The sequence below is a fragment of the Equus przewalskii genome, chromosome 2 (assembly GCF_037783145.1).
Source record: "Equus przewalskii isolate Varuska chromosome 2, EquPr2, whole genome shotgun sequence".
NCBI lineage: Eukaryota > Metazoa > Chordata > Mammalia > Perissodactyla > Equidae > Equus > Equus przewalskii.
Window position 1 is genome coordinate 44,079,970 of NC_091832.1, and position 26,971 is coordinate 44,106,940.

At 60.5% G+C, this 26,971-nt stretch overlaps 1 protein-coding gene across 9 annotated transcripts in view; it reads left to right on the top strand.

The window, feature by feature from the left end:
* The window catches only part of PLEKHG5 (pleckstrin homology and RhoGEF domain containing G5), a 47,865-nt gene extending 21,353 nt beyond the window's left edge, over positions 1-26,512 (top strand). For 4 of the 9 annotated variants that reach the window (XM_008534689.2, XM_070603917.1, XM_070603953.1 and 1 more), the window contains exons 2-22: positions 252-328; positions 16,302-16,431; positions 17,429-17,531; positions 17,929-17,989; positions 18,345-18,436; positions 18,889-19,025; positions 19,310-19,455; positions 19,991-20,194; positions 20,273-20,458; positions 20,802-20,897; positions 21,616-21,666; positions 21,803-21,952; positions 22,291-22,401; positions 22,549-22,698; positions 22,782-22,919; positions 23,080-23,199; positions 23,838-23,970; positions 24,057-24,172; positions 24,269-24,465; positions 24,950-25,726; positions 26,007-26,512. In XM_008534689.2, coding sequence (XP_008532911.2) covers positions 252-328; positions 16,302-16,431; positions 17,429-17,531; positions 17,929-17,989; positions 18,345-18,436; positions 18,889-19,025; positions 19,310-19,455; positions 19,991-20,194; positions 20,273-20,458; positions 20,802-20,897; positions 21,616-21,666; positions 21,803-21,952; positions 22,291-22,401; positions 22,549-22,698; positions 22,782-22,919; positions 23,080-23,199; positions 23,838-23,970; positions 24,057-24,172; positions 24,269-24,465; positions 24,950-25,726; positions 26,007-26,016 — 3,185 coding nt within the window. In that variant the 3' untranslated portion in view covers positions 26,017-26,512. Of the gene's footprint in view, positions 1-251; positions 329-3,508; positions 4,023-5,501; positions 5,682-10,008; positions 10,220-16,301; positions 16,432-17,428; positions 17,532-17,928; positions 17,990-18,344; positions 18,437-18,888; positions 19,026-19,309; positions 19,456-19,990; positions 20,195-20,272; positions 20,459-20,801; positions 20,898-21,615; positions 21,667-21,802; positions 21,953-22,290; positions 22,402-22,548; positions 22,699-22,781; positions 22,920-23,079; positions 23,200-23,837; positions 23,971-24,056; positions 24,173-24,268; positions 24,466-24,949; positions 25,731-26,006 lie in introns of those variants that run through there. The other 5 variants (XM_070603965.1, XM_008534692.2, XM_070603980.1 and 2 more) reach the window with 5 other exon arrangements.
* Positions 26,513-26,971: the final 459 nt, after the last annotated feature.

Genomic DNA, 26,971 nt, shown 5'->3' on the forward strand with positions numbered 1-26,971 from the left:
CCGTGGAATCTGGATAATTTCCCTGGGGAACTGCAACAAGAAAGGGCTCTGCAAACAGATTCCCGTGCAGATAAGTTGGCATTTAGAAGAGAAAGGGACACTGACCTCCTTTGAAGGGAGGATTGCGGAGAGGCCCCACCCATCCTCTGGCGGGGAGGCCAGTGGGGCCCAGGGGAGCCTGGGTGCCCCTGGCTGGCCTGTACCTCCCTGAGCCCCGCCCACTGATAACCCTCTGCTCCTCTCCTCTGCAGATGACCAGAGCCTGGCCGAGGAGAGGGGACTGCGCTGTCAGAACCCCGACTGCATGGACAAAGGGCGGGCGGCGAAGGTAGGGAGGCTATAGGGTCTGGGGGCTGCCAGGAGCAGAGGAGAGGGGGCTCTAACCACTTTCTCTGTCCAGGCACGGATGTCCACCCAGCCCTAATGAGGGTGTAGCAACCCCGCCACAGTGTGGTCTGGGTTCAGGGGTGGGCAGGGCCACAGCGGGGCTGGCTTCCGGGGCAGAGGGCCTGCCCATGACTAAGGAACAGCAGAGTGGGGGGACTTCCGCAAGAGCGGGGGTGCCCCAAAGGCCATTCCTGCACTGTGATCCTTGTAGCCACCCAGCTGGCACCATTTCTTCAGCACTGGGCCACTCTTTGGGCCTCGGGCACGGATGGGGGACATTTTGGGACTTTGTGAGAGTGACTGTGGCCCTGGGGATGACAAAGGGAAGAAGGGACAAACTGGTGTTCGAGTGCCAGGGCTTGGGAGCAGGGAGCAGGGCAAACAAGAGGAATGATGATGAATATTGACAGGGCACTTCTGCCTGTTATGCACTGGGCTCTGTGCCATGCATTCTCTGTGCCTTATGTGCTGCTAGAGGCAGCTCTGCTGGGAAGGCATTGTCACCACGTTTTCCAAATGAAGATCCCAAGGTTCACAGAGGTCCTGTGACTTGGCCGAGGCCACACAGTTCATGAGAGACGGACCTAGGGTTTGAACCCCTCCGAGCACGCATTTGAGTGACAATAGTAATAACTGCCACAACTTACTGTGTCCGGCCCAGGCGCTGAGGACTCACTGTCTCCTCCCTCTGGCCTTCTGAGCTCTGTCCTGTCATTATTCGCATTTATAGAAGAGGACACTGAGGCTTGGAGAGGTGGTGGCTCACCCAAGGACGCGTGGGTAGGCTGTGGCAGAGCTGGGATCTGAACCCACAGCCCAGCTCTGTAGAATGCCAGAGCCTGTGTTCCTAACCACTGTGTAGCTCAGCTCTCGGCTAGCTGCAGAAAATGAAAAATGCCACCTTCCCTCCCCCAGGTCCCCCTCCGCCCTGACACATGCCCCTACATCCTGCACTGGAAGAGCACAGTTAGCAGGAACGTGGAGGACTGTTCTGGGGGCCGGGAGAGGAGGGGGAGGCTTCCAGTTGCCGTGGTCACCGGGCAAGGGGGCGGCTGTGATGTCAGACAGAATCTGCTGGCACGGATGGTGCCTGGCATTGGGGCTCTGGTGTTGGCTGGTTGCCTGTTCACCAGATGGGGGCTTCTGGCAACAAACTGGCCTCAGCTACCCCCAGCATACATCCTGCCAGGGGCCTGCAGAGTCCCAGGGCCCTCTTCTGGGCATCTGCTCCTTGGGCAGGCCCCCAAGCTGCTGCAGGCAGGGACAGGGGTGGGAGGGCCTGGATGGTACAGAAGTGAGGCCTATGAGACGAAAGTTGGTCTCAGAGTGAGTGTGGGCCCTCTGCAGCCTGCAGGTCCTAGCTCCAGCCCGGCCCTGGCCTGCCTGGAACTCAGCATGACTGACATTGGCATCAGCAGCCAGAGGGTCACGCAGCCTGCAGGGGGAGAACCCACACCCTGTCACCTGTGGGACCTACTTTTGGACAAATGGCACAGACTTCGGGGACAAGGATGCCTGAGCGATCAGAGGCAGGAGGGCTAGTCAGGGAGGACATCCTGGAGGTGGCCTCTGGTGGAAGTGAAAATGTGGATAGGCAGAGCAGAAGGTGAGGGTGGTCCAGGAACGGCAAGCTGCCCCAGGCAGAAGTGCAGAGGCAGGAAAGAAGGGGCGGAGGCGGGTCTTGCCGGGGATGAGCTGGCAGGAGCAGAGGGCGAGAGGAGGTGCTTGACGCCCAGATTTAGTGAGAAAGAGGAGCAAAGAGCATCCTTATTGTTGATGATAATAATAACCACCACTGACCGAAGGTGTTTAGGTGCCAGGTGGGGCATTAGGCCTCACGCTTGTCCCACTGAACCCTTGAGAGAACCTTGGGAGAAAAGCATTATTATTCCCACATGACATGGAAGGAAACTGAGGCTCAGAGAGGTGAAAGAACTCGCCCCCATCACACAGCATGACTGGCAAAGCTTGGGTCAGAGCGAGCTCAAAAGCCTTGTTCTTACTGTCCTCTCCAGCCGTGCTAGGAATGGCTAGCAGGATATGACTGGCTTTTTGAAGGAGATGACGTCATTCATTCATTCACCAAATCAGCTGTAAGCATCTGCTGTGCCAGGCCCAGTTCTAGGCCCTGGAGATCTCCAGGAAACAAAGGTCTTGCCCTCCTGGGGCTGACATCCCAGCTCCACTGGGAGGAGGAGGGAAGTGAGCACTTGGGTTTGCCAGACTGGCCTCCGAGGCCGCCCTGGGGAGGGGCCATCTTCCAAAAGGGCTGGACCCTTCCGCTTCTGGGCGCAGCCTTGAGGCTTTGTTAGAGCCTCTCCTGGGTGCTGGGACTTCTGAGATGAATCCGCCGCCTCCCCTCCCCCTGCCCCTGGAGTTCACTCAAGGGGGAGGGGGATAACCAGGATGGGCTTCCTGGAGGAGGTCGCTGGCATCCTGAGGAATGAGGAGGTGTTGAGATGGAGGAAAGCTGAGTGAGCAGGGGGGCATGTTGGTGCTGTAAGGAGCGAGTGGGGCCAGGGGATGGGGAAAGGGAGGCAGAGCTGGACAGGGAGCACCCTGATGTTGGGTGAGGAGTCTGCCTCGGAGACCACAGGAGAGAAGTGGTGTCCCTGCCCCTCCCCGGGATGAAGATGTGTTGAGTAGCCCACATCTGTGAGCTCCCGTGTCACAGCCCACCCCTTTCCAGCTGTGTGACCCTGCGCAGGTCACTATGCCTCTCTGAACCTGAGTTTCTTCATCTGGAAACTGAGGCTTCCAGAGCTGTGGTGAGGATTAAAACAGGGCTCATATGTGAAGTGCTTAGCACAGAGCGTGGCATGCTGTAGGTGTTCAAGAGAATGCTAGCTGTGATCATGTGTTCATCTGCCGTGGAGGGCGAGAGAAACCCCTAGGCTTCAGGTGTACCCTCCTTCCCCTCCCTGAGATCTGAGACCTCCCCAGGTCCCGTCCCAGATCCCAGCCAACCCTGTCCAGCCAGACAAATGTTTACCTGTTCCCAGGGCAGGTAGAGCTAGGAGTCTGCAGTGGGAGGGGAGGGGGGCGGGGAGAAGGGATGGATGCCCTGCCTCCTGGAGAACCAGGTGATGATGTAGTGGGTGTCCCCGCCCTCCTGCAAGGTAACCACAGGACAGACGGTAGCTGGACTCCCAGCTCCTTGCTGGGCCCCCTCAAGCTGGGTGCTATGGTTAGAGTCTGTGCAGGGCACCCCGGGTCACAAGGGGACATGGAGGAGGGCTGACACTGCCCCGGGGGATGCTGGAGACCACATTGGAGGGGACAGAAAAGTCAAGGGTGTTTATCTTGGAGATGGTACCCTCAGGGCATCATCCTCAAAGGAAGGCGATCATTCTAGCAGCCAGCATTCCTTCAGCACCTTCTGTGTGCCAGGCCCTGCTTGAGTGCTTCACCGCAAGGACCTTGTCTAGTCCTCACACCCACCCGATGCAGGAGGGACAACCCCATCTCCATTTTAGAGACAGGACGCTGAGAAGCAGAGCAGTGAAATGACTTGCCAAGGAAGGCTGAGACTCAAACCAGGTCCGTCTGTCCTCAGAGCCTCTCATTTCTAAGGAGCCGTCAGGAGGAAAGGGAGGTGAAGTTTTCTGCGTGGTTCTCAAGGGCCCTGGCAGCGGGTGAGTTTTGGTTCAGTATAGGCAAGAGTTTCCAACAGCTGAGCTGGTCCCGGAAGTGTGGGTAGTGAGCACCCCATCCTGGAGGTATTCAAGCAGACAGAGCAGAGGTTGGATTTGATGACTTTAGAGTTCCAGCTTAACAGTGGGCTGTGAGGTGGCAGGGATGAGTCAGGGGAGGTGTGTGTCTAGGAGAGGGGTGGCCAGATGAAGACCAGTGGACACAGAGCAGAGGAAGGGGTGGATCTGAGATCCTTGTGGAGAAGAATGGGCAGGATGTAGTGAATAATGGGAGAGGAGTCACCTATTCTCCTGGGCAATGCTTTGGGGGTAAAAGGTTAGAGGCCAGGGTGCCCTTGAGAATGGCCAGATTCTGGGGGTCTCTGGAGGTCGTCTGGACCTTTTAGATGCTGGTCGGCTATAGATAGGTGGCAGTCCAGTCTGCAGCTGGAGAAAGGGGCAGGACCAGAGAAGCAATGCAAGCGGAACTCCTGGGCTTTGGCTAAGTAATTTGGGGAAGCAGATGAAGGCGTAGGTTGCCTGGCCCAAGAGGCAGGGACAGAGGACCTGCCACATGCGACCTGGCCAAGATGAGCTGCCCTGGTGTGGACCCAGCCCCAGGGAGGGCAGTGCTGCTGAAGAGGGCAGCACCTGCTAAGAGGGGGTGCTGGCAGCCTACAGGCCCTATCCTGGTGAGGGGCCTGAGTGAGGTGGTCTAGAATTGGAAAAATGCAGGCACGTCTGAACCCTGAGGCCACCAAGTGTCGTGCCCAAGATCCACCCTAACGGCTGAGTCTGTGTGCGAGTCCTAAGGTGCCCACCTTGCCGGTTTAGTAATTAGGGAAAGGGAGAGGTGTGCTTGGGGCTGGTTGCCTGACTCCTCCTGCGGGACCCTCGTATCCCCATACACTCCTGGCACCCCTAGTCCTGGGTGCAGAGTTATTCTAAACTCGCGCTGCTGGGAGAGGGAAGCTGGAGCCAGCAAAGGGGGGAATGGCCCCCTTTTTCAGCCATGCCAGGTGTGGGCCAGGAAAAAAGAGGGGGCACAGAGACAGGCTGGCCCGTTTCTCAGGCGCCGTGGAGGGCGCAGTTCAGAATCCCGCGGAAACGAGCCCGGCTCGAGGCGATTCCCCGGGGCAGGCTCAGCCTGCGGGTGCCTCGGCCTGGACCCCTGGGGGGCTGTCTCGCCGGCTAAGGCAGCTTCCTGCCGTGGGCCCTCGCTGGGGATGGGCGAGCCCCTGCCTCCAAGCCCAGGTTAAAGACTAGGGACTTTGAACTTGCCGGAGATTTGTAAAGGGCCAGCCCCCTCGGGGACAGTGACAACCCCCTCCCCCTCTCCCCGCAGCCTGGACCCTAGATTACCCCCATCGCCGGCTGGGCTCCCTGCCGCCCCCCTCGGCCGCAGGGTCGGGCGCCGGGCCCTTGCCACGATCCCAGCGCTCCCCCATCCCAGCCGGGCGCGCCGATGGTACGTCCCGGCCCGCCCAGGTGGTAGCGCCCGCGCCGGCCTACCGTAATTCCCCTACGTCCGGCGCCCCCAGCCGGCGCGAAGTCGACTGAGCCCGCCCCGCGGCTCCGGTCCCCCTCGCCCTGAGCGCCCTCCGGGGCTTTGGCAGTCTTGGCCGGAGCCCCAGCCACCGGGGAGGAGACCCATGTCCCTAGGTGAGTCTCATGGGAAAGCTGGGGTCCGGACGGGGCTGAGATCCGGACCGGGGTGGGTCCAGGCGCCGACTCCTCCTGAATTAATGGACAGAATCCAGAGTAGAGGGTCCCACGCAGTCCCAGGCGTGCGAGTGGGTATGGATGGGCACCATTGGCCCTACCTCCACTTACTTGAGGGTGGAGTGGGCTCAAGCGCCTGCCCCCACCCCAGTGACTCTAGGGTGGGGTCGCTCGGAGATGTGACCGTGAGGAGCCTGTGGGGCCGCCGCACCAGTGTTGGCGGGGCGAGAAGATCCTTTAGGGGACTTGGTACGGGGTGGTTGGGAAGCTCCGCCGACCCTGCCCTGTCTGGGCGTCCGAGAGTCGGTCCCCTGCGGAAAGTCCTCTTGAGGCCGGCAGGGGGCGCTAGAGTCTGTGCCTCAGGCAGTCTGGGCCGAGCTGGCACCCTCTTAGGGGATGAGGGGAAGGAGAAGACAGCTGAACCCAGGAGAGGCCCTGCCTGCCTTGATCAAAGACCAGGAAATGGAAGCTGAAGGGCCCCTGGGCCCTACAGATTCCCTGGGTTTGGGGGCTCTAGGAGGATTTTACTATTCCTTTGCCCCTTGGCCAGGGTCTAGGCACACATTAGGACCCAGTGGCCATCCCTAGATAGGAAAGTCTAGAGAAGTGGCCAGTGTCCTCTTTGCACAGGTGGTGAAGGGCAGGGGTAGGTGGGCCGCAGAAGCAGGCCCAGGCACATTCCCTATCCCCCATTCTTTCCAAGGAGCCTTCTCTATGGCTCTGGAGGAAGAGGTGCCAGGAAAAGGGGCTGGCTATGATGCTGTGGTCCTGGGCTCTGGGGGCTGGCACATTTGTGCAGGGACTGGGCAGGAGGTGGTGTTCATGGACCACAGCCTCTCTCTCTCTCCCTAGCACTGGGTCCCAACGGGACTGCTTCCTGGGGAGGAACAGGCCTTGCTGGCTTCTGGGGCCTGTGCAGTGGGCCTGGCTCGCAAAGAGGTTCTCATCTGCCCAGCACAGGGCAGGACCTTAGGGCAGGCTCTGCCTCCAGGTGGGCCCCAGAACCCAAAGGACAAAGGGTGAGGCCCAGGCCTAGGGGAAGGGAGGAACCGGGTGGGCCGTTGGGAGTGTGGAGAGCAGCCTGGCAGAGCTGGCCCCACCCTGGCTGACTTGCTCACACATGCAGCCTCCGCCCCTGGATTTCCAAGGTGCCAGATGGGGCCTTGGGACTGGTAGGCTCCCAGGGGAGCTTAGCCCAGATGGGGAGCCCCTGGGCAGGGGTGTCCCTCCAGTCAGGGAGCCCCGATTCCTGGTTCCAGGCCAGTTTGCTGTGGGCAGAGCACAGAGCTGGCCCCAGACCTTGCCCCAGACCTGCTGTCTTTTCTGGACGGGGAGCTCCCTCTCCCACTGCAGACCAGGCTTGGGCTCCAGCCCACTGTGGGGGTGGGGATGCCCACAGGCCTCTGCCTTTCTGGGGCTGGAGAGATGGTGCTAGGAGAGAGTGGGAGGGGGGCTCCTGCCTTGGAGACTCCATTATTCATCAGCCCCAGCATCTGGTTTCTGGGTATCAGTTTCAACAAGCCGGTCCTGACTCATGAGCCTGGAGCTGGGGCTGGGCTGGGCGGGGCAGGGCGGGGAGGGGCTGGGACCTCTTTGGCCTGCTCTTGGGCTATTTCAGTTCCCTCCCATGGAGAGGAGGTAGGACCCCAGGAGCCTACCGAGGCAGGGGCCGGGGCTCCTTTGCTCCTCCTACTCTGCAGGTTCCTTGAACCTGCACTCTTGGCTCTGGGGCAGCAAGGCCTTGGCCCTTAAAGGAGCAGCCCCCTGATCTGGCTGGAGGACCCAAGCAGCAGCATGACTCAGGGATGGCCAGGACCTGGTCACTCAGGTGACCTCTGGTGACCTGCCCTGGCCCAGTCCCTGTGATCTCCACTTGATGTAACCTGGTTTCCCCAGGCCAGTGGGATCCCCTAATCTGGCCTTGGGATCTGTCCCCAAGGGGGTGGACCTCAAGGTCCTGCTGCCCAAACCACCACTCAGCTGGTCTTTATGCCCCTCACCCCTGCCCTGTGCCTGAGGCATACTGGTAGGGGTCCAAAGCACAGGTGTCCATTTCCCCACTTACCAGCTGGTGACTTTGGGGGCAAGGCACTTAACCTTTCCAGGCCTCAGTTTCTTCATCTATTAAGTGGAGATGCTAACAGTGTCTTCTCCTTAGGATCTTTGAGAAGAGTGAACAGGATTTGCCCAAAACTCCTAGTACAGGCTTGGCACTTCAGAGTGCTCAGCTGTTGGCTTGTGGGACAACAGCAGGGTCAGGGGGCCTGGGGAAGACTGCCAGGATTTGAGGTAGAAACTGACATGCCCCGGCCAGCAAGCCCAAGATCATGGATGTTAGGAGGAAGGAGAGGACCTGTGGTCAGGCAGTGGGGAAGGCTTTGTTGACCATTGGCAGTAGGAAGGGACATCCGGGCCAAGACCTTGCCTGCCCGAGGCCTTCTCTGGCACGAAGACCCTTCATCCATTCGTCCTTTAGTCTAGACTGAGCACCCACTGTGTGCCAGGACTGTTGTAAGTGCCAAGGACGCAGTGTGGGCCAGACAGCCAAGGCCCCTGGCCCCTGGCGAGCATATTCTGTCAGGGAAGAGTCATAATCAAAAAGTGAGCAAAGAAATAAGATAATTTGAGGTAGTAATAAATGCTCAGGAGAAAAGAATTCAATTTAAGAGGACCGAGTGTGGGAGGGTGAGGGGCTATTTATTTCGGGAGGAGGGTAAAGGCCTCCTTGGGGAGGTGGCGTTTAAACTGAGGCCCGGTGCACCCGTTGGAAGATCAGGGGTATACGGTCTTGCAGGCAGAGGTGCGGGCGCTGAGCCTGGGGAGCTGTAGGGCCGGAGGAAGGCCAGTGTGGCGACCGCCATGTGGGACCCGCCAGGAGGTGAGGGAGGAGCCAGGCCATGCTGGGATTTTTATTCTAAACCACTGGAGGGTTTTAAGGGGGGGTGACCTGACTGGATTTTAGTTTTCAAAGATCTGCCTGTGGTGTGGACAGTGGAGGACGGGGTCTTTGGGAGCCAAGGCTACCCTTGAAACCTCCCTGCCCCTAGTAAACTACTGCCCTCAAAACCATCTCCGGACACTACGCCTCTCCCCACCCTCTTTACCCCTGGAACCAGACTGAGGAGGAGCTGTGGGGGGGGTGGGGGGGTGGGCTGATGACAGCATGTCCCCTCACCCCCATAAGGTACAGAGGAGTGTCCCAAGGAGGCCATTTCAGAACCCCAGAATCAGAAGTCTGGGTTTCAGTCCTGCCTGTGGACTTTTGTGTCACTTTATCCCCCATGCGATGAATGGGGATGATAGTGCCCGGCCCCACTCCCGGGAAAGAGTGTAAAGCGCTCTGGCAACCTACAGTGGGGACCCGCCTCGGACTCCGATGAGCGCCCCCTGGCGGTGGGGCACGCGGACGCTCCTCCTGCGTTGTGGGGGAGCCCACCTGGAGCTGCAGGGACCTCAGGACAGCCAGTTGGGCTGCGGGGTTTTCCTCACGCCCCATCTCACGCAGCTCCTGGGGGGCTCCCAAAGGACTGCCCTCTCCGCCCTTAACGACCAGCGCGCCTGCCTTCCGCCCGCCGCCGCCACCTGTGGTCCCCCGGCCGCTCCGCTCCTCTGCCTCCCCCAGTGACCTGGCAGTCGGAGCGGGGGTCCCCCGAGCTGAGGCTCTGAGGCGGGGGTCTCTTGGACTATGGGCGGGCGCTAAGATGACCCTCAGGGGGGCCTCTGAGCGCCGGATGTGTGACTGGGGCAGAGCAGTTGGAGGTCAGAGCAGAGAGGGGTGTCCCCGGGGCTCGACGAGGAGCGGGGTCCGAGGACCCGGAGGGGGAGGGATGCCACCAGCATTCTGCCACCAGCACTCAGGGAGCTCCCTCGGGGGAGGGAGAAGGGGCCCCCTGGGCTGAGGCTTTGAGGAGGCGCTCTCCAGGGCTGAGGGAGGGCGCTCAGATGCCCTTTCGGCAGGGAGGGCCCTTCGGAGCCCCAAACGTTTGCGTTGCGGATGGGGGGGAAGTCAGAGCAGAGTGGGGCGCCCGGGGCTGGGCGGGGGTCGGGGTTCCGCAGTCAAGGCGAGGGGGGTGTCACCGGCGTGCCTCCCCCCGCCCCCGCATTCAGAGCTCCCCCGGGAGAGGGAGCAGGGCCGACGGCGACGCTGTGAGCCCGGCCCCTGGCGCTGGGGGGCGGCCGCCGGGGTCAGCGCGGAGGCCGGCCGGGCGGAGGCGGGGCCGGGCGCTGGCGGGCGGGGAGGGCGTCCCCGCCCCGGGTCCCGGCGCGCTCGGCCGGCGGGCGCGGCCGCACAATGGCAGGAAGCGGGGCTCCGCGCTTTGTCCGGCGGGCGGCGCAGACCGCCGCTTCCTCCGGCCGCCATGGGGACGGGACCCGGCGTCTCCGGGCGCCGCGCGGCCTCCCGGCCGGGCCCCGCGCCGCCCTCCCGGGACGGGGAGCCCTGCTGGGCTGGGGGCCGCGCCCGCGACGGGGAAGGCCAGGTACGCGGGCGCGGGCGCGGGGAGGCCGGGGGCGAGGCCGGCGCGCTCCCTCGGCGCGTCTCCGAGGCCGGATGGAGTGGGCGGCGGCAGAGCCCCCTTCCCGGCTGCACCTAGCGGGGATGGGGGCCTGATGCCCCGAGATGTGTCCCCGCACCAGCCGCCTAGGGGGCCCGGCGGCAGAGGGGGCCCGGCAGCCCCCGGCCTTTTGTGTCTGGGGTTGCCTCCGGACACACCTGTGGGTCCCAGACCCTGCACCCTCCCCGCTTTCCTTCCTCGGCCTAGGCCCTGCCCACGCCCCTCCTACGACTTCTGCCTCTGGCCGCAGCCCTTGCGTGAGAAGGGAGGACAGACTTCTAGTGCCCTCATCCCCATGGTGAGGGGCGACCTTGACCTGCTCCCCAGAGCTCCCCACCCCCACACCGGGCTGCCCCACGTAGTTGTAAACTTGTGGTCCATTTGCTGCCTTTGGAGAGGCAGTGTGACCTGGCTGTTCCACATACCTGGTGGGCTCTCCCCTCTTTAGGTTGAGTCCTGAGAACTTTGCCCCTGGACCCTGCTGCCTCTCCCCCGCTGGCAGGAGTGCTGCTGCCCTGGGAGGTGGGCATGGTGGGCAGCAGGAAGGCAGGAGTGGGCGCCTGGGTCTGAGAGAAGGGGCCCAAGAGTCTGGCTTTGGGAAGGGGCTGCCCTACTTAAGTGCTGGGGACACCACCGGCCCTGGAGGGAGCTGTGGAGACCCTGTGGTTTGGGGATGGCCGTGTGTGAGAAGGGGTGGGGAGCAAACGCAGGGCAAGGGGGCTCTGTCTACCGCAGTCTCAGCCGCCCACTTGGGCTTGTGGTTCTCTCTGGGGGTTCTTGGAACTTCATCCTCAACAAGACCTGCTGAGTTAAGTGACAGAGCACCTGCCTGGTTCAGATCCTGGCCTCAGCCTGGTGTCCCTGAGCCTGGGGGCTGCTGGGAGGATGAAGCAGATGAGGCCAGCTGTGGGCTGGGCACCGGCTCTGTCATTATTATCGTTAGTAGTAATTAGTAGTAATTAGCAGTATTAGGAGCAATAGGAGAAGGCAGCACTGTGGTGGTGTTCCCCGAAGCCCACCACAGTGCTGGGGAATGATCTCCCGAGTCTCTAGGGGGCCCTGTGCCTCCCAGCACTGGCACATAGTGGGGCTCAATAAATATTTATTGAATCTGCCACAGGAGCAAATCTTTGTGTAAAATCTGCCATCTGTGTATTGGATTGGTTTAAAAACAAAATGTGGCACAGAATCAAGGACTTGGACTGGAAGGGTCCCAGAGACCATCCATAGAACCCCTACATCTAGCCTGTTTTCTGCCATGTCACCCCCACCCACTATTAGGCCAGGGCCTGGGCCACTGCAGCCCCACTGCCCAGCGCCGAGCCTAGACCAGCAAATGGAGCCGTCAGGGAAATCTCTAGAGGCCTGGAAGAGGTCGGCCATCCCCAAACCACAGGGTCTCCACAGCTCCCTCCAGGGCCGGTGGTCTCCCCAGCACTTAAGTAGGGCAGCCCCTTCCCAAAGCCAGACTCTTGGGCCCCTTCTCTCAGACCCAGGCGCCCACTCCTGCCTTCCTGCTGCCCACCATGCCCACCCTCCCAGGGCAGCACCTGTGTCAGGCTGGCTGCCAGGCTGGATGCAGAGGGCAAGAGGGCAAGAGGGCCACTGAGTGGCGACCATGGGGTTCTGGGAAGAAGGGGCTGAAGTGGGGCAGGTACTTTCTCCAGATTCATTGTCAGGAAGAGATGCTCGCCGCCAGGGGTCCCAGAGCCCGCAAAGCCAGGCCCTTTTGTCAGCAGTGCCCTAGGGACGCTGGAGTGGGGGTGGGCAGAGCGTGGCTGAGGATAGGGGTCTTCACGCTTTAATAGTAGATTAAGTAAGGATAGAAACACCTGCTCTGGTTGAAGGGCGCCCTCACTCCTGCCTTAAGACCCAAGAACACAGTTGAAGACCACCTGAGGAGGCTGCCCAGTGCTCTGGCTGCCATCGGGAATCTGGGGCATAATGTCCACAGCTGCCCGCCTGGGGCCCAGCCCCTAGAAATCAGCCCCTTGGGGCAAGTGGCCTCCTCAGTCTGTGCCTTCCCCCACCATGCTGCTGTTTCTGTGCCCATGTTCCCTTTTTTGTCTGGTGGAGGACTAGGTGGAACACAGAAACCCAAACAGCACACATCAAACTATGATTGATTTCCTCTTGTCTCCATAGCCCCCCAGGCTGACCCGAGGTCAGCCTCCCCTGCTGCACTCTCCCTTCTCAGCTACCCAAGAGAGGGTGTGAATGTGGTGAACATCTGGCATCTGGAGCTACACACACTGGGTTTAAGTCCTGTTTCCACTGGCCGTGTGACCTTAGACAAGTTACTTAACCTCTCTGAGCCTCACTTCCTCTTCTGTAAAATAGGGACAGTCATAGCTCCTACCTCCTGGGATAAGCAGAGCCCTCAGTGCAGTCCCAGGCACACGGCGCCCACATTATAAATGGAGATGAGACCTTTTCAGCTTCGTCCTCCCGCCTCCCTTCAGCCACTTTCTCTGCTGTCCAGGCCTTCCTCATCCTGTCTGACATCTTGAAAATCTCTGATTGGGCTCTCCTAAGCCAAAAGCCTTCAGGGACCCTCCGTCACCCTGATGCATAAGTTCAACAAGTATTTACTGAGTGTCTAGGCCTGGAGATAGGGCAGTGAATAGCACAGACTGAAATCGCTGTCCTCGCAGGGCTGACAAGGTGTGGAGGCATTGAGGTAAAGTCCACAAACTGTTGGCTGGTGGCAAGTGCTAAGGAGGGAAGGGAGTAGGGCGGGGATAGGGAGCTTGGAGGGGCTGCAACCTTGCAAGGGAGAGAGGGTGACTTTTGAGTAAAGATTGTCAGGAAAGAAGAGGAGGGAGCCAGTCATTTCAGTATCTGGGGAAAAGCATTTCAGGCCAAGGGACTAGCAGATGCCAAGGCTCAGAGGTGGGAGCGCCCTTAGGAACCATGTTGGAGAAGCCAGGAGGCTGGTTGCTGGAGCAGAGAGAGCAGGGTGGAAGAGCAGGACAGGAGGGTCGCCCCCTCACGGGCTCCCCACGCTGGGAGTGAGACGGGCAGCCCTGGCGGGGTTTTGCGTAGGTGTTTGTGACTCCTCATTGAACGGGGTCCGCTCTGGCTGCTCGTGGAGAGCAGACTGGGGTGCAGGGTGGAAGCAGGGAAACAGTTACGAGGCCGTCGTTGTCTTCACCTGAGAGGTGGTAGGGGCTGGGGCAGGGGCAGAGCTGGGCTGAGAGCATGGCCGGGTTGAAGCGTCAGATATGAAAGTTGGAGAAAACAGAATTTTCAGACTGACTGGATGGGGGTGTCACAGAAGGAGCAAAGGTGACCCCAAGGTTTTTGGCCTAATGCATTAGTTTCCTGGGGCTGCCATCACACCACCTGGGCGGCTTTGGAACAATGGATGTTTATTCTCTCCCAGTTCTGGAGGCCAGGAGCCTGAAATCCAGGTGTCGGCAGGGCTGTGCTCATTCTGAAGGCTCTAGGGGGGAGCCTTCCTGCCTCTTCCAGCTTCGGGGGCCCCAGGTGCTTCCCGGCATTCCTTGGCTTATAGGTGCATCACTCCAGTCGCTGCCTCCGTTGTCACATGGCCTTCTCCCTGTGCGTCCGTGTCTCCATGTCTCCTCTCTTCTGATAAGGACGCCAGTTATATGATTACTCCATACGCTATGATTACAGACTCCAGTGTGATCTCGTCTTAACTAATGACATCTGCAGTGACCTTATTTCCAAATAAGGTCACATTCTCAGGTACTGGGTTAGGACTTAACCTGTTTTTTTGAGGGACCCAATTCAACCGGTCACACCACGCAACTGGAAGGCATTGCGATTAACTGAGATGCAGGGAGCTGCCTGGAGAAGTTCAGGGCCTTACGTGCGGATGTTTTAAGTTTGAGATGCTTGTTAGAATCCAAGCGGAGAATCAAGAAGGTGGGTCTGGAGTCCTGGGCGAGGTCCCGACCCGAGGTTTAACTGTGTCAGCCCTCAGTATGTGCATGGTGTTTCAAGTCACAAGACGGGCTGAGTCAGGAGAGAGTGGATATAGATCAAAATGAGAAGGGTCCACAGACGGGGAGATGAGCAGGAAGCCAGTGAGGGGACCGGGAGGAGAGAGAACGAGCCGAGCGTGGGTCCTGGGGACCGAGAAGAAACATTTTCAAAGAGATACAATGTGTCAAATGCTGGGTCCTGTGAGAACAGACAAGTGTACTTAGAAACGTGGAGGTCAGTGAGGTCCCGAGAGGAGTAAGTTTGGTGTGATGGGGAGGGGGCAAAAACTTGATGGGACAGGGTCTGGGAGAGAATGGAAGAACTGAAAAGTCTCCAACTGCAACCATTGTAGTAATAATTGATTTGGGCAGAAGTCATCAACGAATGCAAAGCCCTGGAGTGGGAGATTGCTGGGGAGCAGGAGATCTCCAACTGTTGGCCCACAGCTTACAAGGAGAAAAAGGGGCTTTACGCAGTCCATCGAGATCCGCAAATGCTCCAGCATCTGGGCGCACTGAGGAGGACACCGTCCGCTCTCTCCTGCTCCTGCCCAAATGCTCAGCCTGAAGCTCCGCAGGGACCTCCACGCAAATCCACGTCGAGGGGCTTTCTGTCAGACCACTGGCTTGGACCCTTCAAAAGTGTCACTTTCATGAACAATGAAAAAAAAACATGGAGAATTTATTCTTAAGAGGGATAAACAGATACAACTTTGATTGGATCCTGTATGAGAAAAAAAGTCTGTAAAGGACATTATTTAGACAGTTGGGAAGATGTGAATGTGGACTATAGACGGACCGTATAGCAACGCTCAGTTTCCCGAGAGCAACAGCTGTATTGGGGTTTTGTAGGAGAAGGTCTGTGCTCTTAGGCGATGTCATGATTTCTGCAGCAGGGGCCAGGGTAATGAGGAGGGGATAAGAGAGAAAGCTGGTGTGGCACTGTTAACAATTGGGGATGCTAGAAGGGTGTATGGATGTCATTGTACTATTCTTATAACTTGCTGTAGGTTTGAAATATTTTAAAACAAAGTGTTGGGAAAAATAACATAAAGAGTAACGAGAGGAGAGACTGGGAAGCAGTGAGTGCGGATACCTGTTTATGGAGGTGAGCTACAAAGGGAGAGGAGAAACGGAGCTGGAGACAGAGAAGTCACATGTTGGCGCGCTGCTGGGTGGCATCCCGTGGAGAGGGCAAACCTGATGATGTCGGAGGGAGCGAATGCTGAGCCGCATCCCCACACCTCGGCCAAAGGGGTGGATCTTGGTGGAAGGCTGGCCTTGGATTGGCGCGGGGTGAAGCCCCCACAGCCCAGGGCAGGTGGGGGGGACGCGGTGGTGGGAGCTCACGGAGCACCTTCTGATGGCTTCTGTTTCCCTAGAAAAGTAGGATGCCGAGTCAGCAGGGAGTGAGTTGGGGGTGAGCTTTCGGAGGTGGGAGGTTGGAGGAGGAGATCTGAAAGTCGTCCATGGCAGGCAGGGAGAGAGTAGACCAGGGTGAGATTTGGTAAGTCTGGGATCATGTCACCAAGCAACGGTCCAGGGCCACTGCATGGGCACCCAGATGCCAACACCTTTCCCCAGCTCCTCCATAACCCCCATTGTGCCTGACTTAGGAATCTTGGTGGGGTCAGCAATTCAGGGGCCGGACAGGTCACAGAACTGAGGGCAGAGGCCCTGGGTGGGGAGTAGGGTACGGCATTCCAGTTCACACTCTGAGCTGGCCAAATCGAACGGCAACCCTGAGCATTTTTTGGTGCCCTTCCTGCCTGCATCCCGGGAAGATGCCCAGGTCAGAGTCTCCCCCTCAGCAGGCAGGGCTTAGCTTGTCTCTGCATCCCTTGGAGTGGACACTTAGTAGGTGCTTGGGAAACGTTCACCCGGTGAATTAATAAGCCTAAGGCACCCTGTGGGGATGAGGGTTGGAAACGAAGAGCAGCCCCTGGAGGGGCCAGGAGCCCCACCTGTGCACTGCGTGGTCTGGGCCACAGGTGTGCCTGCCTGTGGCCCTGTAGAGCCCAGCCCAACCCGCATCTCCCTCCTTCCCCGAGCAGGTATGCCACCACGCCGACTGCCAGCAGCTGCACCGCCGGGGACCCCTCAACCTCTGCGAGGCCTGTGACAGCAAGTTCCACAGCGCCATGCATTATGATGGGCATGTCCGCTTCGACCTGCCCCCTCAAGGTTAGCACCATGAGGGGGCTCAGCTTGGCCCCTAGAGCTCCCAGGGCAGCTCCTGACTCCTTGTCTGGTGGCACAGTGTGTTGGTAACTGTCGGAGCCGTGACAGGGCCATCAGAAGGACAGGAGTTGACTGTGAATGATGAACCCCAAGTATGCTGCAGTCCGCAAGTTTTTTAACAAGAGAAAACGCTGGGGGACTGTACCTCATCTGGAGAGCAGGCCTGTCTCTACCAGGTGCCAGGTCTTTCTCGCTGGGTCTGCACCTCCCGTAGCTGCCCCTGCCCCTGACCCGGGGCCAGCATGGAGAAAGCCCCCTTTCTTCTTGTCCTCAGGGCAGGGGACTTCTGAGCAAGTCCTCCAGCCAGGCTACCACTGGCGAGCAAGGCAGTGGGGGTGGGGGCGGGGATGGGCAGATGAGAAGGAACTTGTGAACGGAAACAAGAAACCCCTCCTGCTGAGTAGGGACCTGGCCCAGGCCCACTGCCAACTGGCTGTGCTGGGGTGGCTTCCAGGCACCTGGGCCTGGCCAGAAATGCCAACCCTGTGTCTCCTTTCCCAGCTGGTCAGAGGGACAAAAGGACTCCCCCTGCTGCCAGGGCCCCCTGGGACTTTGGGTGTGGTCACAGTGGTGGGGGAGGGGAGGCCTGAGAGAAAGAGCCGTGGACTTTGGTCCCTTCCTGCAACAATCCCAGAGGCAGAACTGCTTTATCCTCTTTTATAGAAGGGTAAACTGAGGCCACAGGCGGGTTTGTTTTGGGGGTGGGGCATCACCTGAGGTGTCATCCCATGGGCCTTGTGTCTTTTTGATCTGGGGGTAGATAGGTGATAAGCAATGACTGAGCCCCTCTCCTCACAGAACCTGAGGGCCCTAGCTAGTTTGGGGGAGAGGGGTCCCAGGATCAGTGGCAGGCTGTGGTCCCCCTGGAGACGGCTGTGTTGGAAGGCTCAGGAGGGGGACAGGGAAAGCAGGCACAGCCCCCTCCCACTTTGCCCCAAAGGCTCTGTCCTGGCCCGGAATGTGTCCACCCGGTCATGCCCGCCACGCACCAGCCCTGCAGTGGACTTGGAGGAGGAGGAAGAAAGCTCTCTGGATGGCAAAGGGTAGGTGAGGGGTAGGTGGGCAAAGCAGACAACTGAGGGGTCCCAAAACTGGGTCTCAGATCAGAGATCCAGGGACCAGAGGTTTCAGAAGGGCTGACTGGAGACCCCTCCTGACCCCTGGGGCTGCTCTGATTCCTGGAGGAGCCACCTAGCTTGGGCCAGCCTCCAGGGCATCTGGGATCAGACTCCACCTGACTAGGTAGCACTGGGTGTGACTCCTGTATAGGCCACCAGAGGGCGCACAGCCCCTTGTGGGCCTTGGGCTGCCTGAGCGCACCCGAGTTACCTGGTTGTCTGGGCAGTGTGGGGTGGGCAGCCAGCTGTGGCCCACTTGCATCCCACCCTGGTGAGGGCCTCCCCGTGCCTCCATCCTCTGCCCTCGCTGGCTTCCCTGCAGGGACCGGAAGAGCACAGGCCTGAAACTCTCCAAGAAGAAAGCCAGGAGGAGACACACAGATGTAAGGAGCCCCCAGGCTGCAGAGGGCCTCCTGACAGCCCCTGCCCCTTTCCTTCCCAGCCCCAAGGCTAGGCCCTTCTGCTCTGAACCCCAGGACCAGGGATGGGGCCTGGAGTGAGTGTGTCCCTCCCTCGCCACCCTCCCCTGCAGCCCAGCACTGCCCACCTTAGCCCAGGTGTGGGATGCTCCAGGAGCACCTCCCTTAGGCAGGAAGGATGCTGGGGGCCTCCCTGGGACAGAGGCAGTCTGGGGAAATCCCTGCACTCACTCCCCTGTCAGGGTTCCCATCCTAGACTCTGGGTTGGGGAGGGTGGGGGACAAGGGGTGCAGAAGCTAAGAGGCCCATGTCCTCTCAGGACCCGAGCAAGGAGTGCTTCACTCTGAAATTTGACCTGAACGTGGACATCGAGACGGAGATTGTACCAGCCATGAAGAAGAAGTCACTGGGGTAGAGCTTGGTGGTGCTGAGGGTGGAATTGGGGCTGGGGGCAGGTGCAGCCTCCTTCAGGTATGACTGTGTACATCTGTGTGGTGGCCTGTGAGTGAGCACGTCCCCCACCTGTTAGCGGCCCACCCATGTGGCATGCACACCAGTGTGAGGGAACGTGTGATGAGGGCCTGTGCACTTGTTTGTGTATTCCAACCCAAGTGTGCGTGGCCCAGTCCCTGGTGTACAGATGTGCATGTGTGAGGGTATGAACGTGTTGACCTGTGTGTGGATGTGTGCAGGAGTGTGTGAACCTCTGTGGGCAGGTGTGTGTGTGTGTGCACGCACCTGTGTGTCTGTGTACCTGTGTGTGATCCCGTGGGTATTGGGAAGGCGAGTTGGAGCTGGGGCTATGGATCGAGTAGGGGTTCGTTTGACTGCCCCCTAACATACACACCTCCATTCTGGGGCAGGGAAGTGCTGCTGCCCGTCTTTGAAAGGAAGGGCATTGCATTGGGCAAAGTGGATATTTACCTGGACCAGTCCAACACACCACTGTCCCTCACCTTTGAGGCCTACAGGTTCGGGGGACACTACCTGCGGGTCAAAGGTGAGCAGCCAGCTGGGCGGGCAGGCAGGGTGGCTGGGGTCTGGCTGGGCCTCCCAGAGATGGGCTCTTCCTCCCAGGCTCAGGTTCCCATTGGCCATGGCCCTGAGCAGGCTCATTAGCATACAGGTGTCTCTGCTGGGCTGTGGTGGCAGGTGCTGGCAGGGCGGGGCTTCAGGGAGGGGCAGCTAGGCCTTGGTTTGGATCCTGGGAGAGAGGACTGGGGCTCCCTCCTCCATTAGACCTGGGTGTTGAGGACCTCTGCTTGTCCCCTAATGTCACCTCAGCCAAGCCAGGGGACGAGGGGAAGGTGGAGCAGGGCGTGAAGGACTCCAAGTCCCTGAGTCTGCCAATCCTGCGGCCGGCTGGGGCCGGGGCCCCTGCCCTGGAGCGTGTGGACCCCCAGAGCCGCCGAGAGAGCCTGGACATCCTGGTGAGGAGGGGCTGTGTCAGGCCTGGGGGTGGGCAGGGTCCTCAGTGGGGAGTCCCCTGGAGCCTTCCCTGCTCCCTCTTGGGCTTTGATCTCCCCTTCTGGAAAATGGGGCTGGCTCTGTGAATGGGGGGGCTCCCTCTGGATCCAACCATACCCCAAGGTGATGGGTCTTGTCACTGAGAATCTTCTAGTGCCCAAGGAGTCAGTACATGAGTGTGTCTCGTGTCACTGGCCGTGTGCATGGGTGTATGTTGTGGATCCATTTGGAGCTGTGCTTGTAAGTGCATCTGAGTATGTGTGACTCTGCTTTTCCCCAGCTGCTTCATGCCTGTGGCTGGGGGGCAGTCCAGGTGCATCTGTGTCTGGACCTTCCAGCCCCAAGAATGTGTGTGGGTCTCAGGAGAGGGGATGTCCCATGGTGGGGGGTGCAGAAACCCTTCCACATCCCAGGCTGGCCAGGGTCCAGGAAACCCACCTTGGGGTAGGGCTCTGGGGGCCAGGATGGGCCTGGCCTTGACCACCCCTCCCCGGCCAGGCCCCTGGCCGCCGACGCAAGAACATGTTGGAGTTCCTGGGGGAGGCCAGCATCCCGGGACAGGAGCCCTCCACGCCTGCCAGCTGCTCTCTGCCTGGCAGTAGCAGTGGCGGCAGTGGGGGCAGCGACAGCTGGAAGAACCGGGCAGCCAGTCGCTTCAGCGGCTTCTTCAGTTCTGGCCCCAGCACCAGTGCCTTTGGCCGGGTATGTGGTCCCGTGGGCCCTGGGGCAGGGCAGCTGGCTGGCCCTGACCCCTGACCCTGATCGCGGGTCTCCTTCCAGGAGGTGGACAAAATGGAGCAGCTGGAGAGCAAGCTGCATGCCTACGGGCTCTTTGGGCTGCCCAGGCTGCCCCGGAGGCTGCGCTTCGACCATGACTCATGGGAGGAGGAGGGGGATGAGGAGGAGGAGGACGATGCCTGCCTGCAGCTGGAGGACAGCTGGCGGGAGCTCATTGACGGTCATGAGGTGGGTGCCCCCCCAGCCCTGCCGCACCCTCCTCATCTGGGAAAAGGGGGCCTTATCCCCCACTTCCTGGGGCCCTTCTGTGGACCCAATGACAGGATGTTCCACAGGACAGCTCTGCCAAGGCTGCTGTCATCATTAACCCACTTTGGGGAAACTGAGGCAAAGTCAAACTGCGGTGTGCCACTTGGCTGTTTTCATGGCAGAAGAGAGCCCAGAACTTGGGGGACCTGTGTCCCCATTGAGAAAAAAGGAGGTTGCATGCAGGGTAGCTCACCCTTCTTCCCCACCTGGTCTATCCCGGCACCCTCTGGGGCTCCTGGATGACCCCCTGCCCTTCCCACAGAAGCTGACCCGGCGGCAGTGTCACCAGCAGGAAGCAGTGTGGGAGCTCCTGCACACGGAGGCCTCCTACATCAAGAAGCTGCGGGTGATCACCAACGTGAGTGTGGGGCCACACCCTGCCCAGAGCCCCCTGCCTGCCTCTCCCTCGTGGGTGCCTTCTGGGCGCCCCTAAGTGGAGTCTCAGCCTTTGCAGAAGGAGCAGGTGCCAGGCAACAGAGAGGGGAAGGAGAGTGAGGGAAGGGCCACCCCTTGGGGAGGAGGCAAATCCCACAGGCTAGCACGTGGGAGGGGGCTTCACCTGGGAGGGGGCTTGGGGCACACTTGCCAGTTGAGCTGAATTAACACAGGCCTCATCCTCTCACTCATTCATCCAACGGCCACTCTGAACACCTGCCGTGTGCTAGGTGCCCAGCAGCCCACACCCTAGAGGTGGAGACGGAGTGGGTAGGCACTGGGGTGTGTGTGTGTGTAGGGACTTGGACCTGGGGGAAGCACCCATCCTAGTCTTGGGGGTTAAGGGAAGGCAGCCTCTGAGCTGAAACTCAGAGGCTGAGCCAGGGCAGAGGTGGAGGAGAGTTCCAGGCATGGCTGCTAGGCTGGTCCCCCAGCGCTTCCTTCTAGATGGGGCCTGGGCAGGGCGACCCTTGGGTGGGCCATGGGGCTGGGCCTTTTCTCAAAGGGTAAACCCTCTCTGTCCCAGGCTGCCTCAGGGCCTCCTGGGAGGGGGAAGGGGTAGAAGGGAATCTTAAGAGGCTGGCTAGGGCGTCGGGAATGGGCCCCCCCACCCCCAGCTGCAGTGCTCCCTGACCCCACAGCTGTTCCTGTGCTGTCTCCTGAACCTGCAAGAGTCGGGGCTGCTGTGTGAGGTGCGGCGGGGCCTGGGGGGCTTGGGCGGGTAGGAGGAGGAGGCGGGGCCTAGCCTCGGGGGCGGGGTTGGCAGGGGGCGGGGCTCACGGATGGAGTAGGTGAGGGGCGAGGCCGAGCGCACCTCCCGCCGCGCAGGTGGAGGCGGAGCGCCTGTTCAGCAACATCCCGGAGATCGCGCGGCTGCACCGCGGGCTGTGGGCCAGCGTGATGGCCCCGGTGCTGGAGAAGGCGCGGCGCACGCGGGCACTGCTGCAGCCCGGGGACTTCCTCAAAGGCTTCAAGATGGTACGGGCTGGGCTGGACACAGGCGGGGACACTGAGGCAGGGCTGGGGCGCCGATCGCATCTGCCCCTCACCCCACCCTTCCCCTGACCTCTGGCCCCGCACGACCCCTGGTGGGCACAGGCAAGGAACTCCTAGTCGGTTGCCCGGATTTTAACCCCACCTGGCCATCTACCCTTGCTACGTGGCCGAGGGTGGTCTCTTTCGCTGAGGCTCAGTTTTCTCCTGTGGAAAACAGGGATAATAAGCTTGCCAGCCCCTGGGGTGGTCGCGAAAGTGCAGTAAGGAAGGGCTTGGGGAGCGCGCGTAACCGGTGCTTTGCTCCTTCTGCCCCTGGCCAGTTCGGCTCCCTCTTCAAGCCCTACATCCGATACTGCATGGAGGAGGAGGGCTGCATGGAGTACATGCGCGGCCTGCTGCGCGACAGCGACCTCTTCCGGGCCTACGTCACGGTGAGGGCGGGCCGGGAAGGCTGGTCGGCGGGAGCGCAGGACCCGGGGTTCACCTGGCCTGCAGGTGGCAGGGGTCTGCCGGTGGGCGGGGCCTAGGGTCCGGGGGCGGGGCCTGCCCTGAGCTCCGCCCCCGGCTCCGCACCGCAGTGGGCCGAGAAACACCAGCAGTGCCAGCGGCTGAAGCTGAGCGACATGCTGGCCAAACCCCACCAGCGGCTCACCAAGTACCCGCTGCTGCTCAAATCGGTGCTGAGGAAGACAGATGAGCCTCGCGCCAAGGAAGCCGTCATCACCATGGTAACGGGGACGCTAGCGCTGGCGGGGTGATAGGCTAGGTCCCTTGAGGACACTGAGCCTAAACCCCCACCGCCCTTCCCCAGATTAGCTCGGTGGAGCGTTTCATCCACCACGTGAACGCCTGCATGCGGCAGCGACAAGAGCGGCAGCGGCTGGCAGCCGTGGTGAGCCGCATTGACGCCTACGAGGTGGTGGAGGGCAGCAGCGACGAGGTGGACAAGGTGGGCCCCTGTGTCTGTGTATGTCGGGGGCGGGATCCTGTTGGGTGCGAGGAAGGGCCACACTGGCAGACGGAGCTGTGCTGGGAACCTTGCTTGAGGTCTGCTAGCTGAGATGGCGAGTCAGACCCTGACCTCTCCTGCACTGGCTCTCCACCCACAGCTCCTGAGAGAATTTCTGCATCTGGACCTCACAGCGCCCATCCCTGGCGCCTCTCCGGAGGAGACTCGACAGCTGCTGCTGGAGGGGAGCCTAAGGATGAAGGAGGGGAAGGACAGTAAGGTGACTCTTGTGGCCACCCCACACCCAGGGCCCCTGCCCTCCCCTGCCCTGTGGTCGGGACCATCCCTTCCTGGAGACCTTCTGGACCGTACTCAGTGGTTCTCAGCTGCTCAATCGGTTGTGTGGCCGTTCAAGAACTAGCGACTTTGTGTCATATGGGGAACGATTATCTGCCTGCAGTTTACTCTTTACAAACACGGCAGCAGGGTCACAGTCCAGGGGGTGTGGTCTTGCTCACTTGTCAGTGTCACAGGGGTTCCTGGTTGGAGGGGAGGGGCACATTCCCTGAGCAGGCCAGGAATGCCCCAGAGCCTTGCTACTGAGCTGTCAATCATGTGGGTGCTGGGGAGCTGAGAGCCTGCAGATCGTAATTTACAATCACCTCCCATTTTCTCTTTAAGATAAACTTTTAGTTGAACTAAATCACAAATATATAGTTCAAAGAGAGAAAGAGAAGATCATCTTGCTTTTCATTTTAATTTTGCTCTCAGGTTCAGGGAGGGGGCAGGGGAAGTGTTTGATGAAATCTGAGTACCCCCAGGAGAGGATGTTGCAGAGACAGGCTGCGGGTCTCTGTCTGAGGTCTGAGGACCCTGGCCCTGAGCCCTGGGCCTCTCCTGCTCCCCCTGTCACCCCAGATGGATGTCTACTGTTTCCTTTTCACGGACCTGCTCTTGGTGACCAAGGCAGTGAAGAAGGCTGAGAGGACCAAGGTCATCAGGCCACCGCTGCTGGTGGACAAGATTGTGTGCCGGGAGCTTCGGGACCCTGGTGAGGAGCCCAGCCCCCTGCTCCTGGGCAAGGGCTGTGATGGGCAGAGGCTGTGTTCTCAGCTGATGCAAGCCCTTCCTAACCAGGCTCCTTCCTTCTCATCTACCTGAATGAGTTCCATAGCGCTGTAGGGGCCTACACATTCCAGGCCAGCGGCCAGGCTTTGTGCCGTGGCTGGGTGGATGCCATTTACAATGCCCAGGTGAGAGCAGCGTGGTCTGCAGGCGGGCAGGGTATCCTGGTGGGGGCTGCTGCCCACAGTCCCTTCTGCCCCTGTGTGCCCCCACCCCACCTATAGAACCAGCTGCAGCAGCTGCGTGCACAGGAGCACCCAGGCAGCCAGCAGCACCTGCAGAGCCTGGAAGAAGAGGAGGATGAGCAGGAGGAGGAGGAAGAGGAGGAAGAGGAGGAGGAAGCGGGGGAGAGTAGCACTTCTGCTGCCAGCTCCCCCACCATCCTGCGCAAAAGCAGCCACAGCCTTGACTCCCAGCACTGGTATGCTTGCCCAGGACTACCCAGCAGGCCAGAGCAGGGCAAGTTCTCCAGCCCAGGACTCCCGACCCCAAGGCCGCTGACACTGGGCAGGGCCTCACCATGACCCCTTCCTCTGCATGGCTTCGTGTTGTGAGCCCAGTGGGTTGGGGGAGGGCTCTGTCTCCCACCAAGTCCAGGGGGGGATGGCACAGTTTTCAACTTGAGGCCACTCTGACCCATTAGTGGTAGCTCCCTGGAGCTGAGCTGAGGGTTCTTAGATTGTGTCCAGCAGGAAGGAGTGCTGTAATGGTGACAGACACTGTTACTGATTGTGTTGTGGGCATAGGAGTTGGGAGATCTGGCACATGTGCCACATGCATGCCATTTCTGAGCTTCGACCTCCGGGAGGGCAGAGGGTGTAGACTCTGCATTGCCCAGCACGGGGCTGTACCAGGCCATCTCGGTTTCCTTTGGCTGGGCTGACTTTGTCTTCCCGGCCCCACAGTGCCTCGGACGGCTCCACGGAGACCCTAGCCATGGTCGTGGTGGAGCCTGGGGAGACGCTGTCCTCTCCTGAGTTCGAGGGCGGCCCCTTCAGCTCCCAGTCGGATGAGACCTCTCTCAGCACCACCGCTTCTTCTGTCACGCCCACCAGTGAACTGCTGCCCCTGGGCCCAGTGGATGGCCGTTCCTGCTCCATGGACTCCGCCTACGGCACCCTCTCCCCGACGTCCCTGCACGACTTTGTGGCCCCAGCCCCTATGGCAGAGCCAGCACCCCGGCCCCCAGAATTACCACAAGCCCCTTCACCTCCACCCTCGCCCCGCCTCTGCCGCCGAAACCCTGTCCAGCTGTTGCCCCGGCTGCCCCACCTGCTCAAGTCCAAATCTGAGGCCAGCCTCCTCCAGCTGTTGTCAGGGGCCACCACCCCTGGAGCGCCCCAAGCCCCCAGCCGCAGCCTGTCGGAACTCTGCTTGGCTGCTACAATTCCTGACACTAGAACCCAGGGCTCCCCTCAGGAAGCTGGGCCCAGCTGGGATTGCCACGGGGCACCAAGCCCTGGCAGTGGCCCCAAGCTGTCAGAGCTGGCGTGCAAAATCAGCTGCTCAGCTAGAGAGCCCGAAGAAGCCTCCAGGAGGAGCAGAGAGCTGCCCTCGGGGGCCTCGCCCAGGGTTCAGCCTGAGCCCCCGCCAGGGATCTCTGCCCAGCACAGGAAGCTGACGCTGGCCCAGCTTTACCGAATCAGGACCACACTGCTGCTTAACTCCACGCTCACTGCCTCGTGAGTGGACTGGCCGGGGGTAGAGGGAAGGTGGCCCAGCGTGCTGGCATTGAGCCTCTGAGCCTGGGAGTGGATAGAGGCACGGTCATTGCTGGGAGCAGATGGCATTTGGGGATGGGGATGGGAGAGGGAGCCTGAGACCTGCCCCAGAGCCTGAGTGAGGATATCTAAGGCGGGCAGTGGTACAAAGGCCTGAGGATTCAAATAGGGAGGAGAGGGTGGCCAGAGCCCCTCTGAGTGGCATCAGCCAAGGAAGGACTGTCTCTCCCCTCCCCTCCAGGGAAGTCTGAGCAGAGGAGGGTCCTCAAGGGTGCCACTCACCAAGGGACAACAGACAGCATGCCTCCTGGGACATGCCAGCCCCTGGTCCAGCTGCTGCCTTGTGTGTGCCCGAGCCTCAGTGCCGGCCAGGACCCCTGCCACCGCCCTGGGGCCCAATTTGCACTTTGCCAGACTGGATGGAAGTGGAGGAGGGCTCAGCAGAGCCCCAGGCTGCAGTACCCCCTCAGGACTGCCTCCCGAGGGCCACCACCTTCACTAACCTGCCCCTGGCCCCTACCCCCAGCAGGGCCCCTGCCCACTAGTCCCTGAGGTCACCAGATCCAGTCCTCCAGCTGGGCTCCAGGGCAGTCCTTCCCACCTCCGCCCTCATCTGGCCCCAAATGGGATATGACCCTGTCCTCACCGACTCCCTCCCAGCCCCGCTGGCCACCCCAGGCTTGGGTTGGGCTCTGTTGCATATTTATTGAGCTTTTGATTCTTTTATAAAGACTTGTATATATTCCACTAGAAAGAGTCCTTTGCTTTTGGAACCCCCCCTTTCCTGACTCAGGTGCCCTTGAGCTCTGGGGTGGGCGCCTCTCGGTGCTCCTGTCCCCCTCCGTCTGCATTGGGGCACCACTGGAAGAGACTGTAGGAAGCATTAGTGAATTAACAGGGCAGAGGTCACCGGACCAACACCCCAATATCAACCCCCACCCCCTGCCACCAGCGCCATGTCTGCCATCGGAGCCTCCCACAGGCGCCTCCCCCAATGAGGTACCTGCTACCCCCTCCCAGCCAGATGCCTCAGAGGGCCGTCTTGGGCTGCCCGTGGGAGTGTCCACGAGGGTAGGCCACCTGTCTTAGGCTCTACTGAGTGCACCTGACAACTCCGGGGGAGGGGGGAGGCCCTGTACCCACACCCACTTAGTGTCTGGGGAGGGTGGCTCTCCCACCTGGTTACTTCTCGCCCAACCCCTCATG